General features: G+C 38.0%; 1 protein-coding gene, 1 non-coding gene and 1 pseudogene across 2 annotated transcripts; all 3 read left to right on the forward strand.

Moving 5' to 3' along the window:
- Window positions 1-4,060: 4,060 nt before the first annotated feature.
- On the forward strand, window positions 4,061-8,115 carry LOC148739385 (lactadherin-like). Its single transcript, XM_088751257.1, has 3 exons — window positions 4,061-4,154; window positions 4,943-5,271; window positions 5,941-8,115. The coding sequence occupies exons 2-3, from the start codon at window positions 5,008-5,010 to the stop codon at window positions 6,079-6,081; spliced, it is 405 nt and encodes a 134-aa protein (XP_088607383.1). The 5' UTR covers window positions 4,061-4,154; window positions 4,943-5,007; the 3' UTR covers window positions 6,082-8,115.
- Window positions 8,116-10,796: 2,681 nt separating this feature from the next.
- Window positions 10,797-17,048, forward strand: LOC148739386 (uncharacterized; annotated as a pseudogene).
- Trnar-ccg (transfer RNA arginine (anticodon CCG)) lies at window positions 13,411-13,482 on the forward strand. The gene has a single exon. It is a non-coding gene; the product is annotated as a tRNA-Arg (tRNA).
- Window positions 17,049-20,747: the final 3,699 nt, after the last annotated feature.

The raw sequence follows: 20,747 nt of genomic DNA on the forward strand, positions 1-20,747 counted from the left end.
GATTTTCATAAAGATAGATTCTCTTGAGAGGACATCTTGTAATTTTACAAGAGCTGTTTGGAAGGCCTATATTAGAGTCGTGTTCATTAGCTACGAGGTTCTTAATGTGGTTAACCTTTAGCCATAAAAGAGTATGACGCAAAAATTTCTCCTGCCTTCAAAGTCATTTTGCGTTAACCAATAGCCTCAATACGACCAAAGTTTGAACCGTTAGCTGCAAAAGCTATTACCCCCATTGACACCTTCAGCTATGCAAAAAGGTCTCTATGCAATTCACATTGCTCATAGTGGCTTAAAAATATAGATAATTTATGATGTGGCAAACAGTAAACCCATCCTAAACGGCTTTCTCAGCTTTAGATTTTCGGTAAAAAGGAAACTAACAGCTTTATCGACTAAAAGTTCTTGATAATTAATGACACTAAATAGCAAGCAGATCTAATAGTTCAAAATGAATGGCGGTACCGGTGTTTTACTTTACATTTTGGCAAGTTATTAAAAAGCAAAAGCAGTTGGAAAGAAAGAACTTAAGTCATTATTATCAACTGTAAATGATCCATTTAGAGTGGGAATCTTATAGTTAGAAATCATATCTTAGGTTGAGTCTGAATATGAATACGGATTATGCGATATCAATATAAATGAACACACTCAATTAAATGTTATTAATGGTTAATGCATTTAGTTTTAAACATAAAACGATGTCGAGGAAATAATAATAATGGTGAAATAATAAATAATAGTAAATAAATAATAATAAAGACAGAGGCTAAGGACACGAGTTTAACTGATTCAAGATGAGTCCCCAATTTTCCTTCTTAGAGACTCTGAAGATGTTTACTTTTATATATTAACAAATTAAAATCATCATCTGCTAAAGTCACGCAACGTTTCGCCTAAATTTCACAACGACCTCAAATCAAGGGAAGTTTCTAATATGCCAAGTCCCATCTTTAGAATAAACCACGTGGTAAAACTCATATCATTATATCAAATCTACATATGTCATCAAGATTTATTCAGCGCTTTGTAATGACACCTCAAAAAGGCCTGGTCAAATTATCAAATTTCTCTTTTTTTAAAACCCAGCTGTTTCATGTTACTTCACATACCATATGCTGGAAACATGTTTCTGACAAATTAAGGCCCTAAATACTGTAATGTCTCAGTGATGGCAAAAAGGTGCCAAAGATTCTCTTTTCAGTTACAAAACGAGGAGGTTAATGACATGTTTGGGTGGCCTTCAGTAGATATCAATGAATTGTTCTCAGCAGAAGTAGTATTGTTACCGCAACCACCGTGAGTTTTAAAAGTTTTTTTCCAGTTCGGTTTCATTACTTGGGCGCTTAAGTAAAAGAGGAGCAACTTTTAAAAGAGTAAGATGAAAGATAAAAAATGAAAAAAATAACATACAGGATGATTTATAACCTGCAATATGTAATTTTTATCACATTATGACGTCCTATCGAGCATTGTGCAAATTTTGTTAGTACGATTTAAACTATTGTGTGTTTTTAGGAATCTTTAGGCAAGGTTTTAATGTGGAGTTAGTATGACTGTTATATGTTTTCATCAGTTTTGTTGAGAGAAAAACGGCTTTTTTACCCTAAAAGTAAGCTCCAAAGTGCTGCTATACTCAACTTGTATTTTCAGATTCATCTCAAGCAAAGAAGTATGTTTTGGATATTCCGCAATTTAATATTCGCCCTTTTCGCTTCTGCCATGAAGTCTGTCATAGCTAATGATCAATGCAAGACAGACGTAAACATACAAGGAATGGCTCTAAAACGCTCTGTCTTCAAAAGATGGTCAGTGGTTGCTCCTCACCTTTGCGATGTCAAATGTGGACAAGAGATCAGGTGCCAAAGCTATAACTACAATCGAAAATACCAAATATGTGAACTAAATAACCGCACCAAGGAGGCGAGACCAGAGAATTTTCTTTCAGCCCCAGGATGGTTTTACACAAGAAGACTGAACGGCAGAGGTATGAAATCAAATGTCTATCTATCTGTGATTTGTGTTTCTTTACTTCTTCTCTATCCTCGGCCGACCCAGTTCCCGGCACCTGATAAAACTAAAAATATTAAGACAATAAAAAAACGTTTCTTTGCTACAGTTCCCTTAGGTTTTATCCTTGAATTACCGGCGCTGTCTTGTCACGAAATAAAGGCGAGCGAAAGTAAACAAACCCTAAGCGGCAAGTACTGGCTGGATCCAACTAGGAAAGGAAAGGCACTATTGATTTACTGTGATATGATTAACGAAGGTAGGTCTCATAGGTTTTTGTTTGAGTTATTATTATTATTTTTTTATTTTTTAGCGGGTTACCAGTATTATTTAAGTTTTATAAATTATACTATCATTAATATCTTTATGGTAATGTTTGGTTTGGATCAGTCCAGCGTGGATGCCCTTCTCAATTTGCTCTATCTTAGTCACTAACTTCTCTCTTTAAACTCTGGATATGGATGAATGTAAATATAAAATCAGCGATTGCGACGTGAATGCAAACTGTACTAACACGTGTGGTTCTTATAAATGTGCATGTAAAGTGGAGCACACTGGCGATGGATACACCATGTCAAGCAGCGTTACCCATGCAGGTTTATGCAGAGAGTCACCATGATCTACGTCTAGCTTGCTTCAGAGCTGTCATGTTGATAGATTAAAAGATATTTATGCTGACATATACGAACAGTGGACTGCTTAGTTGTAATCGTCACTCCAGATAGACTGGAAATGGACGCAACTATACTGGCTTTTCTTTTTTAACCCTTGATATTAAAAAGAAAAGTACTATCATCTTCAAAAGAATCGTTTTACCAGCATGCCTTAAAGAAAATACAGATGGGTATAGGCCTGAAGAAAATGGTGACAATGGTGACAATGACACAAATGTATTATAGAAACAGCCAGTGGTAAATAATTTCAACTGGTAGAAGGCAGACTAGATGGGTACTTAGAGGGAAAAACCACGGAACTCAATTGTTCATAATTATACATTTTTTTTTCTCTTTTATGTAAACGATTGTGCAGATATTGGCGAGTGTAAAGAAAATCACTCATGCCAAGTGAATGCTAGTTGTACAAACGCCATTGAATCACACGTATGTAAATGTCACCCTGGTTATACTGGAAATGGACAAAACTGTACAGATGAATTTCATCTCTTTGCTAATGAATAATAATTATAATAATTCTGCAAGACGCATCGAGCTACGGCGCCGAACCATTCAGCCGCGTTTCAATTTATCATTTAAGACTCGTTCTAGTTTAAGCAGCGATCACTCGTATTAAGAGCCTCTTAGGTCATGTTCCTGAGTTGTGAGTGAAACAATTTGGTAACTGATGCACTGTTATTCTCCTTTGAACTTGGGAGGTAAGGCATTACACCAAGAGCATAATCAGTTTACACAAAGTTTGGTTCCCCTTAAACGTTCCTTTCTGTTTAAATGATTTCTCTGTGTAATGTTTTCTTTCGGTAACTTCTTAATCAGATATCGATGAATGCGAAAGCGATAATAACTTCTGCGACGAAAATGCGAACTGCTCCAATGCTGTTGGCTCTTTTAACTGCACCTGCAAAGATGGATTTACTGGGGATGGACACTCATGTTCAGGTAAAAGAAAACTTACAGTCATCTCGAGGTACAATACTCAATTCTTTCCGCACAAAGTCAATGGAGATGTTGAATTAAAAGAACTGGGTCGCTTAATTTAATTCATAGTCATCCTCCACATTTTTGTGTCCAAAAAGTTACGTTGACATTCCAACTGCTGATGTTTGAATGTTGTTCGATCTATGAGTTTAAAGTGGGAATATACCGATGGCAAGTCATGAAGACACTTTTATATCTAGCATTTATATTATGAAACTTACGGATATCGCCTATTTTGTTTGCATATTACGCTTGATATACTTTTCAGCGATATATATATATTTTTTTTTTCGTTTATTTGTTTGTTTCTTTGGTATTTTGGGGTATTTTGCTTCTATGAAATTGCCACGACATCACTTTTACTTCAAGATATCGATGAGTGCAGTAATGGAGACCATCTCTGTGACGTCAATGCGAACTGTACCAATACTCACGGTTCCCACAACTGCACCTGCAGGAAAGGATACATCGGCGATGGACAGTCATGCCAAGGTAAAATTGAGCTACCATCAGGCGGGCAAATGATGAATCAGAAATACGATTTCACTCGCACGCTATGTCAGTGAAGCTATAGCATTAAACGAAGCATCTTTAGCAGGAACTATTATCCTACGTCTTGCATATCAAACAGCGTTAACCATGCACATTTATACAAGGAGTCACCATGATCTATATTTTGGTTGTTTCAGAGCAATAATGAATAAAAAAATACGACTTCGCTCTCACGCTATACCAGAGAAGCCTTAGCATTAAAGAAAGCATCTTTAGCAGGAACCATTATCATATTAACTGCTACGTCTTGCATTTTAAGCAGCGTTATCCATACATGTTTATGCAAGGAGTCACCATGATCCGGCTACATTTTTCTTGCTTCAGAGCCATCATGATGATGGGTTAAAGAATATTTGTGATGAAATATTCGTTACAACATCTAATTCGTAAAACGCAAAAAGGAGAAACCTTTGTTTTATCCTTTGCAATAGCATCGAACGACTGAGAGTCTAAATCCATTCTAAGGTGACAAAAGTTTTAAAAAAGTGCAAAATATATTTATGGTGTCTCAGATATTGACGAATATAAAGGAAATCACTCTTGTCACGTGAATGCTACCTGCACGAACACCAACCGATTGTACGTTTGCACATGTAAGCCCGGATATACTGAAAATGGACGCAATTGCACTGTTAATTAATGTCTTTCTTTTGCGATCCTTCACCTTCGAGAGAAAAGTAATCTCATCCGTGCCCCAAGTGTCAACTTATCATATTATACTTTTCCAGATAGAAAAGGAAAACAGTGTGGGCCTGTTGGTGTAGCAGATAATGATACGATTCCAGATGCCAGAATGACAGCAAGTAGTGTTTTCCTTGATGATTATGCTTCATACCTCGGCCGACTGAATGAAACCAGGAGACGAGGAGGGTGGTGTCCTAAGACTAGATTTGATAAAACCGACTACCTTCAAATAGATATGGGTTCAGTGCTGTCTGTTTGTGCTGTGGCTACTCAAGGAGAAAAAGGACTTTCGGTATGGACCACCAGCTACAAACTGCGCCTATCCACTGACGGTTTAACTTGGAGCACTTACGAGGAGACAAATAAAACAAAGGTTTGGGAATATCAGTAAATGAAGAGTTGATTTGATCAACAACTATCAGTAATGGTTATAGGGCCGAGGAGACTCCAACTTGGTCTGTAAATTACGTGAGTGAGTTACAACATTGTATCACTACAAGCAAGAGTGTGAATTTTTGTTTTTTACGAGTATGGTTATTGACTTTACGGTGGGACGGAAAAGTCTTTTGACCAATGAACCAGAAATATTGCGAAGTAGGAGGAACAAAATAGTCATCTCTTAAATGCATTGAAAAAAAGGATTACTTGTTTTTCAAGGGAAAATGAACCACATGTCTAAAAGGTTCGGAAAGGACTACAATTGAAATTTTTAGTAAAAATCAAAGAGTTTGTGGTGAATACGGATAGTTTGCACCCAGATATAAAGCTAAGGAAATCTTGTCATCTTTACATTTACTATGGGCATCGGAGGATGAGTATTAAACGAGCGATCAAAAAAGAAAAGTGACAGAAAATTTTACTCCGCTTATTTCGTTTGGAAAATTGTGTTAAAGATGTGAGCTGTTGAGAGGTACTCAGATTATCCCTTCCTCCCCTCCCTCACCTATCAGCACCTCCTTACTTAAATGGATTGTAAAATTAGTGGACTACAACAAGGTGTTCAGTTTCTTTTTTTGTTTTTTCACGGTTTGCTTTATTCCAGGTGTTTCAAGGAAACTCAGATGAAACAAGCATCGTGAAGCATTTACTTAGAACTGACTTCATAGCCAGATACGTTCGATTTTATCCTGTCTTACACCGCGGTTGGCCTTGTTTGAGGGTTGAAATATATGTGCTTAAGTAAGATAACAAAGATGTCCATTGGAAAAAAACAGTATGTACACATAATGTAGAGTACGAAAAAAAATACTAAAAAACTAAAAATCCTTTTAACAATCTAGCCAATAACAAAACAGATCTTTGCCTGAGCAACAAATTTTGAACCACTTGGTAATAATTGATGAATTAATATGTATCAGATGAGAGGTGAAGTTCCCATTAAGAAAAGTAGAGGATGGTTATATATGATGAATATGTATTTTGAAAGGGTTTGCACCATTTTTCCTGGAATCACTTGTGTTGATTATCTAAGAAATCGAAACATCACAACAAACGAAAGCCGAGAACAAATTTCAAGCTAAGTTAAGCTATAACCTTTTTAGGAATAACTCTAAGGTCGATGATTATAATTGATGACAAATAAAACAATAATAATGATAATAATAATGATAATGATAATAATAAAGAAAGGCATTGAAAAGCGCATTGACAAGATACCAGGAAGAATTAACATCACAGAACTTCAAAAGATCACCCTCCTAGGATCAAGCCAAATCCTCCAAAAAGTTCTATCGATCGAATGAAGACCATGATTGACCGATTGGAGCCTCAGAACCTGCATTGGATCTGAGCTCATGGTGAAAGGACAAAAGAATCAAGAAGAATCAGAGATAATAATAATGATAATAACAATTTTCTTTTTAAATTAAACGGTGAATGAATAACCTTTATTTACATTCAGCCAATAAAATGATTTAACATTTTTACACAACTTGATTCTTAAGCTAAGCCTAGATACTATGTAAAATCAATTTATAAATTCAATGAACAATGCTCAAAATCGAGCTATAATATTTGTTTAGATAAGAATGACTGAAGCTTTCAAATCAAAATAATTCTTAATAATAACAATCACTTTCAAGATCAAGGAAGTTAAAAGAGTGTTTCAGCATTTACATAATTTACATTCAAACATATTTACAATACACTCCATAACCATGAAACTATATTTTACACATAAGACAAAAAGAAATAAATATTGCAGGACATAGATTTTGGCAAGGCATCTATCTAATTCAAAGTCCGCTTCTTAAACATTACTTTTAATTGTTCTTTTAACTGTTCTTGACCCTCTAAGACAGAACAGGGCCGACCTAAGGATGGCAAAGGAAACTTTAAAACGAATCCAAGAGGCAGTGGTAGCATAGTCCTCTCCTTTCTTTGCTGCGGCTTGTTCTGCCAGCCTGTTATGGTATCTCTTTCACTCTTCTCCCATTCCGTCTGTTGTTGTAAAGACTGATGGTGTAAATGTTCCCTGTTCCGCGTCCATTACTCTTTGCGTATAAAATCTCTTCTTTTCGTTCTCGTGCTGTTTGTATATCTGCTGAGGTCCAGGTCTCTATAGGAATCAGCGTTGGGGTAACATACCCGTACATCAAACAACGCTGACCTTTACCTTTCCCAAAAGCCTCTGGCACGGATGTAATAATAATAATAATAATAATGATATAATAATAATAATAATAATAATAACAATAATAAAAACGAAAAACGAACAAACAAACAAGGAGAAAAAATTACGAACCTCCTAAAACTTGATGTTTTTTTTTTTTTTTTTTTTAACAATACACTACTTGATAGCATGGAAATTGAATTGAAAATCTTAAGATGTAACAGTACTTTAATTATTATGATTGGTAGCTAATTCTCAAATCGCCTACACGAGAATTTGGATTTAATTTGCATCAAATCTTCATGAAGATGAACCTTACATGATGTAGGCTAGAGCAATCGGGATAAAACTCTGCATAATTTGGGAATACTTAGAACCTGATGCAACTGTAATTTAGAACAGTAGTCTGTTATAAAACGATGATCTTTCAAGCTGGGTTGATCTGGAATATCGGTGTTAGAAAATACGCAACCAGAGCATACATGTATTAAAAAATTAAAGGTTACGTTAGTTTTTTCAAGTTGTTTTTGTGTTGCACATAGGTCAATATAAGTAACATAAGTATTGTTAACAATGTTAATTTTGTTTCTATATTTTAGATTAAAAACCTATTTAAGAGAATTACTGGACTTTATCAAGAATCACAGTGGAATATAAACTCTAAATATAACTTTCATTTTTTTTAGTTTCTTGTCAAAATTGATTGGAACCCATTACAAGTCAAAGGTGAATCTTCTTGACGAGCTTTGTTCGAGATAAAAAAATTATTACCGGGAAAGTGTAAAATGATCCATAGGTCTGTCAATGTAAAGCGAGAGGACTCCATTGGCAAATGAAGGAGAGGCGTTTAGCTTCAAACGTGAAATTAATTACATTTGACAATGAAAATATTTACAGGCACGAGGATCCGTGCGGCTTGCACGTTAACAAATTCGGACTTTCTCCCACAAAAGAAGAAATTCTACTCGTTGGCATGACTATTTTGACATTAAGATAAAGTTGTTTGCCCGACGAATTCCATTTAGAGCTCTATGATGATGCGCAGTAACTCTCGCTGCTTAAAAATGATGATGCCTAGTCTTTTTATCAGCAACGCAAGATTAACTTTTGCTTCTATGCGTTGGAAGCAAGAAAAGTAATCATTACCATGGTAATTAGATGGAACATGGAACAACGCAGTCCTAGCATAAATGACAATTTTCAAAATTGCATGATGATTCGGCGACGGGAACGGCCTAATTAAGCCCAAACGTGTCATGATATTTGAGGATAGTCTGATTATACTCTGCGTGACATGACTACCAAGTAACGTTCGTTGTACCCGGCATGTTCTTACAATGATCTATAGGCTTGTGAAACAAAAAGGGCTCTGATCTGTTTTGCTAAAACAATGCCAAAGTTAAATGTTGACAGCTAACTACTCTTGCCAGATCTTTGACTCTGAGTCACGGGTCAGTCAGCAAGGAGGCCGGTGAGCTGCTCGGCAAGGACCTTGTTTTCTTTCAGAATATTAAAGTCGCTGAAGTTGCTTTTATGATTATCTTTAATAAAGAAATCGAGAAGAGATTCGCACCAGTTACTGCAGGGGAATTTGTGCGAAGAGGGTCAAGTCAAAACTGTTTCATTCTACCTTTGCATGATAACCTGTGGAACTTTCGTTAATGGGCGCAATTACTGTTGGCAGGTGAGTGATCATAAAGAATTTAAATCGATGTTCTTAAAAGAACCTGAGCTGAGCTTACAAAACAATAAGGAAGAGCTGGGTTTTGAGCACGAAAGCCAGGGTCGAGTTTCTAAAAGCTCGATTACTGCAGAGTATAAAGGCTAATCAGAGGGTCTCAAAGGGGTGATAGCTTTCACAGCTAACGGTTAAGATTTGGGCCATTTTGCAACCAACAGTTAATATCATGCATAGGTATATTGATGAGCAATTTAAATACTCAAAGTTCTTGAAAGAAGTTTAAATGAATCTTTTCAGGCTCTCTGGATTGAGTTGCATCTACCCAAATATGCAAATATAACTTGCGGTATTGTTTATAGACAGCACAATTCACCATGAGCGTTTCCAGGAATATTTTGAGGAAATAATTGAAAGATTTAATGCCTCTGGGAAGAGACATGTCTTGATGGGTAATACTAGTCTAAATCTTCTTCGTCTTTACTCCTGCAAACATGCTCAAAATATCATGCTCTCTCTGCAAAGTTTTAATTTAACTCCAGCAATTGACAAACCAACGAGAGTACACAACAATTCATACTTACTTATTGATAATATCTTCCTGAGTAATATGGAAGATATCATAACTAGTGGTAATATAATTTCGGATCTAACTGATCACTTTTCACAATTCTATTATCTTCTCTCCACTAAAAATATTTATAATTATAACCGTCTTAGTAGACTAACTCGTGATTATTCAAACTATTCTGAGAAAAATTTTTTGCTGGACCTCTCACAGATTGACCTGATTGAAGCAGTCTCAAAAGAAAGTGACGTGAATAAGTCTTCCTCCTCAATTTATAAAAAAATAAACAATCTTCTCAATAAGCACGCTCCTTTAAAGCCAATTTCAAAACGCAAGATAAAGCGACTCTCAAAACCTTGGATACCAAAGGGAATCAGAAAATCAATTAAAATAAAGAACTCTCTTTATTGTTCAGGTGACATTGATGCTTACAAAATCTATCGTAACAAAGTATTGATGCTTACACGAATTAGCAAGAAAAGGCACTTCCAAAAATATTTTGAATAAATTTTAACAAACACCAAAAAAATCCTGGGAGGGTATCAATAGTCTTCAAGGGCGGGAAAACAAGGTCCAAAAAGATATAAGCTCTTTAAAATTCCCGCGAACCAAACAAGTATGCTATAATCCCTCTGAGTTCCCTGATATAATGAATAAGTATTTTTCTTCAGTTGGATATAATTTAGCCTCAAAAATGCCAAATCCATCAAAACAATTTACTGAATATCTTCTAAAGTTAAATTCCTCTGGTTCGTTCTTCTTTAATCCTGTGTCTCCTTCTGAAATTGAACTAGAAATGATGACTATTCCTCAAAATAAAGCTCATGGACTATATTCTCTACCTATTCGCATTTTAAGATCTGCTCAACAGGTCATTAGTCAACCTTTGTCTATAATTATAAATAAATCACTCGAATGTGGAACTTATCCATCTAAGCTAAAACTTGCTAAAGTTATTCCAATATACAATAATGATGAATCTGACCCTTCTAATTATAGACCTATATCTATTCTGTCTGTTTTAATCGTATTCTCGAAAAAATGATGTATCATCGTCTCAAATGCTCTCTTGAGAAACGTAATATACCTAATGATTCACAATATGGTTTCCGCGAAAAACGATCTACTGAACACGCTATCCTGGACATAATTAGTCAAATTGAAAATAACATGGACAAAAAGATGTATTCGTGTGGTATACTCATTGATCTGAGCAAGGCCTTCGACACGGTCGACCATTCAATATTATTGCAAAAGCTGAATCATTACGAAATACGTGGAATAGTGAACAAGTGGTTTGCTTCTTACTTAGTAGGTCGATGACTAACAACACAAATTGGTGTTAAAATATATCCAAGAAGGAAGTAATCTTATCAGGAGTTCCACAGGGGTCGGTGTTAGGACCCCTACTTTCCTCATTTATATTTTATATAAATGATATATCTAATGGCTCTAGTCGACTTAAATTTTACTTATTCGCAGATGATACTTATCTCTTATATGCTGATAAAAATCTTAAGTTACTCGAAACCATAGTTAATACTGAACTCTGTAACATCTAAGATTAATCGCTAACTAGTTATCTCTGAATATTAAAAAATCTAACTATGTTATATTTCGGCCTAGACAGAAAAAAACTGAATCACCAAATAAATTTGAGAATCTTTGACCATCATTCTAACAGTTATATTTCTCTAGAACGTAAGGAATTTATTAAATACTTAGGAGTGCTTATTCGTGAAACTCTTTCATGGGGTCACCATATTGCTCATGTTGCATCCAAAATAAGTAAATCAGTCGGCGTTATCTCTAGATTAAGACACTTTGTACCCTTTAGTACTCTAAACCAAATTTACAGGTCACTTATCTGACCCTATTTGTTGTATGGTATAGTCGCATGGGGTCAAGCTGCAAAAAATTCATAAAGATAAAATTCTGATCCTTAAAAAACGAGCCCTTCGCTTAATGTACTTTGGTGACTACATATCTCATGCAATCCCGTTTTTTGTTTCTTCTCGTTTTCTTCCTTTGGATCTGCTTTACTTTAAATCAGTTGCCATCTTGATGCATAACATACCCAATAATTTGTCATCTTCTAACATCTCTAACTTGTTCACTTATCAAGCTAATATTCATTCCCATAAGACAAGATCATCTTCAAGAGGCGACTATTTTGTTGAAAGTTCAAGATTAGATATACGAAAAAGGGCATTTTCAAGAAATGGTGTTAGAATCTGGAATAGCTTTTCTTGTGAAGTGCGCCGGCTATCAAAATACAATTTTAAAAGTAAAATTCTTGATTTCCTCCTAAAGAGACTCGGAAAATATGACGATTATATTGATTTGTCCACTTTAATAGCAAATTAAAACTATAAGACCCTAGCTTGTTCTGTTCTCTTGCCATATCTTAAATGTATCAATGTAGTTGTAATTTCTTTAGAATTTTGAATCTCTTGCTCTGTAAATCTCTCATTATTTTATAATATACGTATTAAACACTGCCCGCTTCGACTAGCCTTTGCTAACTGCGGGCAGTGCATATTTTTTGTAATATCGTAATAATAATAATAATTATAATAATAATAACAACAATGATAATGATAATGATAATAATAATTATAATTATACTAAACTTGTAATTGTAACCATTCTATTATTGTCACCAGAAGTTTTTTTTTGCAGTTAATTTCTTTTTACGACGAACGGTTACAATGTGTCAATTTCTACGTCTACTGGCTGAATTTGTTAGCCGTTTTACGCTATATCGGTTAGCCCCATTAAAGGTGGATATCTCAAAACTGCAACAAGCCCTTAGGAAAAGCCACATAGTGTCCTCGAGCATGAAAAACGCAAATGACTCAGGAGTCATGGACTTTCCGGCGAGTTTGCATCTGGTTGCAATTGGTTAAAAGAAAAATCAAAGAAATTCTCGATCACTTTAAGCTCACAATTTGAAATTTCCCTTATGTTACCGCCATTCACAGGCCGGCGATATTAAAAAACAGGTGCCACCTTTAAATTGAAATTCATCTTTTTCAGTGGAGAAGTCCAATCACTGATGCGTGAAGAAGAACAAGATACATCAAACATACAACTGATCTGCGCACAATCTACCTGAATAAGAGGTTTAGTGGCGAATAAATGTCAAAATGAATCTAATAAGTGATTACCGTGGTTGTAAAAATTGGGGGCAGAGTCTCTCATATCTTCGTTGTGCTTTACAATGAGATTCTAACTTCATTAGCATAGAGCGAATTGTACCATTCTTTTTTTCTCTTGGATTTACATCCACGCATACTCACTTCTAATTACTATCATAGACCATCAAGATATTCAAGATTTTACAAAGTGACGCTCTATTATAAGCAAACTTGAACTTCTCTCTCTTCAGTCAAGTCTCTTTCGAACTGCTTCTTGAGGTGTCACGCAACGCCTCTGGGCGATGCGAGACATCTTGAGGAATGGCAGCGAAGAGCCTAATCTCTTTTGAGCATGAGTTGTTGGTTTTCTCGTGAAGTCGATTCGAGTACCCCTATCCTATTCTATCTTACCCTGCTCCCCTGGGGAAAACACCAGCGTGGTTTCCGTTAAAGGGTAGGTTTGTTTCGAGCGCCCCTTTTCCTATTTTATCTCTCCTACTCCTTTGGGGCGTGGAGGCGTGGTGGCCTCATGGTTAGTGCGCTCGACTCCGGATCGAGTGGTCCGGGTTCGAGCCCCGGCCGCGACACTGTGTTGTGTTCTTAGGCAAGACACTTTACTCTCACAGTGCCTCTCTTCACCCAGGTGTATAAATGGGTACCGGCAATTTAATGTTGGGGGTAACCCTGCGATGGACTGGCATCCCATCCAGGGGGGAGTAGAAATACCCCTAGTCGCTTCATGCTACAGAAATCGGAGTTAAGCACCGGTGTAATGGGCCACTAGGCTCGTAAACAGACTTTACGTACCTTTACCCCTCTGGGGCAAGCACTGGCGTGAGAGCTCAAAATTATGTCTATATGCGCTAATCGTTTCCGCCTTGAGGAGGAAAAAACAATAGCTAGATATGAACTTTAATTTGCTTCCTATTACGGCTTTGTTCCTTATCAACCCTGAACAGAACATGGTCATATTCGTAGTATTTTCACAGCTTTCTATTTATTTGGTAACAGATGTGTTTAAAAAGAAACAAATGTGGTTCAGCCCGCCGAAAAGAATAAAGGAAAATATAGTATTTCGATATACTAGCCAGGCACACCAGTTTTCTCTTGTGAAAAGTTTGCCTTTTGGCCCTCAATTGTCGCTTTTTGTTTTTAATTTAAGGCGGAAGAACTATTTGTAAAACAGAATTTTTCTTTAAATCGGTTGGTTATTGCTTTCTTCTTTGCGGAGGTGAAGTACTCTTGCGTAAGGGTGGGCTTAATTTAGGTTCTCGTTCAAACGAGGCGATCGTACACGTAAAAGCGAGCAAAAGAAAATCAGTGTTTGCTCGAGAATAAGGCAGCCTCCTTTCATTATTTGCCTGCACAAATTTTCAGCGACGGAAAGCTTAGTAAGAACCTGGTAACCATCATTTAGACGAATCTGGTTTGGAGCCAAAAGTTGTATAAATAAACCACTGTTGAGATAATTGTCTGGTAAGGAGATTTAAAAGTGTTACCATTTTAATTTTCAAACACTTTTTGAAAAAAAAAAATGATTTCCAGTTAACGCCAGAAGCCGTCGCCATTCTAAGTTACCTGAGAAAGGAGCCAACCCTGGTAAAGTTACGATAGATGTGGTTAGAAGTGAGATAAACAAGACAATGAATTCATGGTCACCACGATCATTTTTTTCGCCCAAAGAACAAATTTGCGTACAGGGGCCACCAGGATTGCAAGGACCAAAAGGATCACGGGGAAGGAGAGGTCCACGTGGATCTACAGGAAGGAAAGAGTTACGCGGTTTTAGAGGAGGACTAGGGACTTCCGGAAAGCAGGGAAATATCGGACCACCAGGTCAAAAGAGTGCACAGGGTATCACAGGGGTTCCGGGTCGCAGGGGGCCACCCGGAGTTAAGGGAGAACCTGGGGAACCTATCTCTCTCCCTGTAGTTGTTGTTTCTCCAATGAAGCAAACGCTCAGGGAAAATCAAAGTGCAGTGTTCCAATGTTCGGTGAGTGGAAATCATCAACCGACTATGACGTGGGTGGGGACAAATTGCACTCGTCTCCAAAGTAATTCTCACCTTCGCGCTCGGGGTGGGAGATTAGAATTCCATCACGTGACTCTTAGCGACGCTGGAAATTACACTTGCGTTGGAAGAAATGTTCTTGGTTCGGAGAGTCAGTCTGCGAAGCTAATTGTTGAAGGTAAGAATGGGCATGCAGAAGAAACTGGGTGTGAATTTATTTCATCATCTGTTTTTTACTATTCTTTAATATCAATTATTTAAATCAACTCCATTTAGCCAAACCACATGTTCAACTTGCTTCAGGTCCCACTCATGCAAGGGTGGGACAAAACATTACGCTACCTAAATGTCACGTGACCGGCTTTCCAAAACCAGTCGTGTCGTGGAAGAGATTGACCGGTGCCTTGGCTCAAAGGAGGGAAGATTACGATCAGCAGGATTTGACGCTGGTTGGTGTGGAAAAAAATGACACTGGAGCGTACGAATGCAGAGCCAGAAACCATCTTGGAGAAGGTTCCGCAGTTACGACCTTGTTTGTTTGGTCGGCACCAAAATTTGTCTCAAAGCCACCCGACATGCTTACTAATGGGGTTGGCGGGTCAGTGTCTCTGAACTGTTCTGCCACAGGGGAGACTGTTCCTCTCGTCTCTTGGAAGCGAGCAGGGGGGGCCTGGGACGAAAACAGAATGAAAGTAGACAAAGGAACCCTAACTATTTCGGTTCTGAAAGAATCAGACTCTGGAATGTATGTGTGTGAAGCCAAAAGTCCGCAATTTACAATCGAGGCAAGAACATCGCTGAAGGTGAAAGGTTGGTTGAACAGTGTGATTGTTTGTTTTTTGTTTGCATCCATGTTCGATACAAACTTTCTGGCCGTATCACACGATTATGATCACTTCTCCGTCTGTAAAGGTCGGAACTTAATAAACATTTTATTTTCGGTTTTGCACTGAATTTTGGCCAAAACAATGAAATTTTTCTAACTGCCTCTTAAACGAAGCCTTCTTAACTAAGTGCTGACCAAGAACTCAGTAACTGGAATAACTTTTCCCACACGAGTCCGATTAACGTATTTGTTAAAACACTGTATCCTTTTTACCCTAATTACCGAGATCTCAGCGCTACGACCTCGAGCCGAATAGTTTCCCGTCCGGCCCTCCCATTACGTCAGTAAGTACATATTACGTCATTTTCTTATAGCTCTCCTTTCGTTTACGCCTGATGGCCGCAAAGAGAGACTCGGTATCATTCAGAAATTCACCGTTACAAGAACAGCTAAATATCTCATCAAAGCCTTTGGTGCTCGGGGAGGGACACATTCCTACAACTATGGATACAGACCAGGAACTTATTACGGGGGTTATGGTGCAGCGATAGAGGGGACATTTCGACTGACCAAAGGTACTGTTCTAATTATTATTGTGGGGCAGAGAGGAGGAGATTCAGTGGAGGTGAAAGGTGGCCAAAGCACGACCATGACAGCAGCTGAGCTCGGACTGTCTGTCGAAGACAACGCTGGCACTGGGGGAGGGGGAGGAAGTTTTGTTTATACCACAAATGATTTGCTGTTTTTAGCTGCTGGAGGAGGAGGGGGCGCGTTTGGTGGATATCATGGTGTGGATGGTCAGGCAGGAACAAGTGGAACCAGTAGTGAGGGGAACGATCCATCACATGCAAAGAAGGGTGGTACCAAGGGTCAGCCAGGAGAATGTAACAATAATGACGCTAGTTACCATGGGGGAGTGGGTGCGGAATGGAATGGCCAAAGTTGTTCCAGAAAAGGACCTGAGCACGGAAAGAGAGGTGGGTCGCGTGCTCAAGGCTGGATAGGAGGTCAAGCAGGAGCTATGAACAGTGGAAGTAACGGCGGACCAGCACCAGAAGCAGTAGGAGGGTTTGGTGGTGGTGGAGGAGGAGCGGAGGATAACGGCGCATCGGGTGGAGGTGGAGGGTACTCTGGAGGAGGCAGCGGTATCAAAGATAAACAAGCCGGAGGGGAGGTGGTTCGTATTGCGCCGGGGAAAATTGCCATGGTGTGACTGGAGGCAACGTGAAAGAAGACGGCTTGGTGCAAATTATAGAACAATGAAAGAGCTTCCTTCAATTGTTCTTCATGAAAGCAAGGATTGAGCGATATTACTTACGGATTAGACAACGTTATTTTAAAGCGATTGGGTCTCTTTCATAAGTTCTTCGAGAAGAAGTTTTAACATAAACAGATAAAAGCAAATCAAGATATGTATGCCCTTTTTTTGTTGTTGATTAGTCCATTACTTCTAAAAGCGATTAAGATATAATCCTTTCTTCTCCTATTTCAAGGTATGAAGGTATGGATATCACAAGGGGAAAGCCTACTTCTCCCTCTCCCCCTCCCCCGTGCTGACCAGCGCGCGGGCCTGATAATAGCTCAAATCCATCTGCCGAATGTAATCTAGACACACGTAAATTGACTCTACTTGTAGCAGCCACAAGGGAAATTATGAATCACAATTTGGGCAAGTTGTAGGAGAGCCTCCAAGGGGTGATGGCTTTCAGGTACGGCTAATGGTTAAATACGGATACCGGTTAATTTCTTTTCATTATTATTAAAAAAACATATATCTATATATGTGGCATGTCTTCATGCCGCCACAGAAGCAAAGCCCTCCTACGCAACAACTAAACTGTCAATTTCGCGCTGCATAAATTAGACTAGTTAGATCATGCAAATTATATTGTATATAAGCAATGGTAAAGTTTATTCTCATTAAATCCCCTGATGAGTGGGCGACCACGAAACAGGCTTGTAGGGATGAACTTGTAGTTTACTTGTCTTTTTCCTCCCACAATATATACTTCGCTCTACTTCTATGTATTGAGCACTGTTCTACGAAAATCAAGTCACACTTGAAAATGTTTGAAAAGAAAATTTGCCCTAAGCGGGATATATACTGGATCATTGGATAATACAATTCAAGACTTTTTATTGGCTTAGCCATTATGGTATATGAGCCAATATACCATAAACTGCGATATGGTAAGCGTACGCATAAGCTTAAAATTGAAAGGGAGCTAAAAATGTAATAAAATTTAATAATTTAATGTAGCGTTTTTAATAATACAATTATTCCACTCGCGTTTGTTGGATATGAGATGATTATAGCCAACTTGGCGCTACGCGCCTCGTTGGCAATCTATCATCTTATATCCAACGCGCGCTCGTGGAATAATTGCTAAATATATGTATATATATATATATATATATATATATATATATATATATATATAGATATATATATATATAATTATACCTCAAGATTTAGGTTACTTGAACTTTTACTGCAACTCTGAGTTTCATGCCTCTTGCGAAGCAATCGTCAGGCAACTGCCAGAAATAACGGTTACAATCCACCAAAATTTAAAAGACAAAACAATGTGTACATGCGCGCGCAACATACTGCACGCGCTATCGTAACGTTACGTTCTTTAACAGGAATTTCCTGACATGTCTGCAACCTGATGTCAGCTCATTTCTCTTGTTTGAACTCGCCATCTGATAAAATATTTTTCCCACAAACACAAATTGCATCTTTTAGCTACATTGGAACACTGCCAGGAAAGAACGAATACTTGAAGAGATTCATCGAGAAGACGGAGCATTTCCTACGTCGGATGCGGTGGAAAGCTTATCATTTCTTAAATAATACAGAATCCACAACCAACGAGTCATACGGTTTCAAATCCAGAAACTCTCCGCCACAAATCAACGAGTTGCAACCTTTTGAAGATGCCATGACCCAGCTTATCCAGAACATAAAATTCAAGGACACCAAATGCAGTATTCAAAGTAAGCTACATAGTAACATTAAGAACAAGATTAAGAAGCCAGGCACCCTCCTCATTTCCGCCGATAAAACCAATAATTTCTATACCATGAATCCTTCCTCATACGACAAATTGCTTCAAGAGAACATTACCATTCCCTACAAAAAGTCAAGCGATCATCTTGTTGACAAGTTAGACTCCCAGTCTGCCAAAATTGCTGAGCGACTCAAGTTAGACGACCGCATTGAGAAATTGGCTAAGGAAGATGCATTCATCACGTTGAAAGACCATAAGCCCAATTTTCAAGACAATCTATCATGCCGCTTAATAAACTCTTCTAAGCCTGAAATTGGGAAAATCAGTAAGCATCTCCTCGATGAAATTAACAACGCTATCATCACCAGCAGTAAAGCAAACCAGTGGAAAAACACCTCAAGTGTCCTCAAATGGTTTAATAGTTTAGTAAACAAGAGCTCTCTTTCATTCATCTGTTTCGACGTTTGTGAATTCTACCCCTCCATCACTGAGAAGTTGCTTTCCAAAGCACTAGATTTTGCCTCTAAGTACTGCTCAATCAACGGCCATGAGCGTAAAATTATCTCGCATGTAAAACGATCTCTGCTATTTAACGATGATTGCCCATGGGAGAAAAAATCTGCCAGCAACCTCTTTGATGTTACCATGGGGTCCTTCGATGGAGCGGAAACGTGTGAGCTGGCTGGATGCTTTCTCTTGTCAATTCTTACCGAGAAGTATGGTCAAAATATTGGTTTATACCGGGATGATGGTTTGGCTGCCCTCAATGGAACACCGCAGGAAATAGAGAATATCAAGAAAGGTTTTTGCAAAGTCTTCCGCGACAATGACTTAAAAATCACAGTCGAGGCTAACATCACCAAAACCAATTTTCTAGACGTCACGCTTGACCTCTCAAGTGGGAAGTATTACCCTTTTACTAAGGAAGGGAACATCCCCCTGTACGTGCATAAAAAATCTAACCACCCACCATCCATTCTGCACAACATCCCTGAATCAATCAATAGGAGGCTCTCCAAGATATCTTCTGACAGGGAATGTTTCGATAGCGCTAAACCTATTTATCAAGAAGCTCTCAAAAAAGTGGGTACAGCTACACCCTGTCATTCAACGCTGCATCAAACCAGGCACCACGTCCACGAAGAAACAGGCAGCGGAATATTACTTGGTTTAACCCACCATACAGCAAGAACGTGGAAACTAACGTCGGAAAATGCTTCCTTGCACTTATTGATAAGCATTTCACAAAAACTAATCCTCTTCACAAAATTTTCAACCGGAACACCCTTAAACTGAGCTACAGCTGCATGGGCAGCATTAGAACTGTCATATCTAACCACAACAAATCTGAAATCCGGAAACTCGCACGCGCTAACAATCGAGCTAGGAAACGCTGCAACTGTCGAATACCTGACATATGCCCCATGGATGGAAACTGTAACATGGAAAGCATAATTTACCAGGCAGAGGTCACCACAGAAACCGCAAAGGAAACGTACATTGGTCTCTGTGACACGGCTTTTAAAATGCGTTACAGCAACCACTTGTGTTCATTCCGAAACGAACGTTACAGGCATGCTACTGAACTTAGCAAATATATATGGAGTCTTAAAGATAAGGACACTAAGTTTAATATTAAGTGGCGCAAGGTGAAACAAGCTAGTTCGTATTCCAATGTAGCTAAAAGATGCAATTTGTGTTTGTGGGAAAAATATTTTATCATTTGTAAACCGCAGATGGCAAGTTTAAACAAAAGAAATTAGCTGACATCAGGTTGCAGACATGTCAGGAAATTCCTGTTAAAGAACCTAACGTTACGATAGCGCGTGCAGTATGTTGCGCGCGCATGTACACATTGTTTCGTCTTTCAAATTTTGGTGGATTGTAACCGTTATTCCTGGCAGTTACCTGACGATTGCTTCGCAAGAGGCATGAAACGCAGAGTTGCAGTAAAAGTTCAAGTAACCTAAATCTTGAGGTATAATTATATATATATATAT

This window comes from Stylophora pistillata, chromosome 2 (assembly GCF_964205215.1).
Source record: "Stylophora pistillata chromosome 2, jaStyPist1.2, whole genome shotgun sequence".
Classification (NCBI taxonomy): domain Eukaryota; kingdom Metazoa; phylum Cnidaria; class Anthozoa; order Scleractinia; family Pocilloporidae; genus Stylophora; species Stylophora pistillata.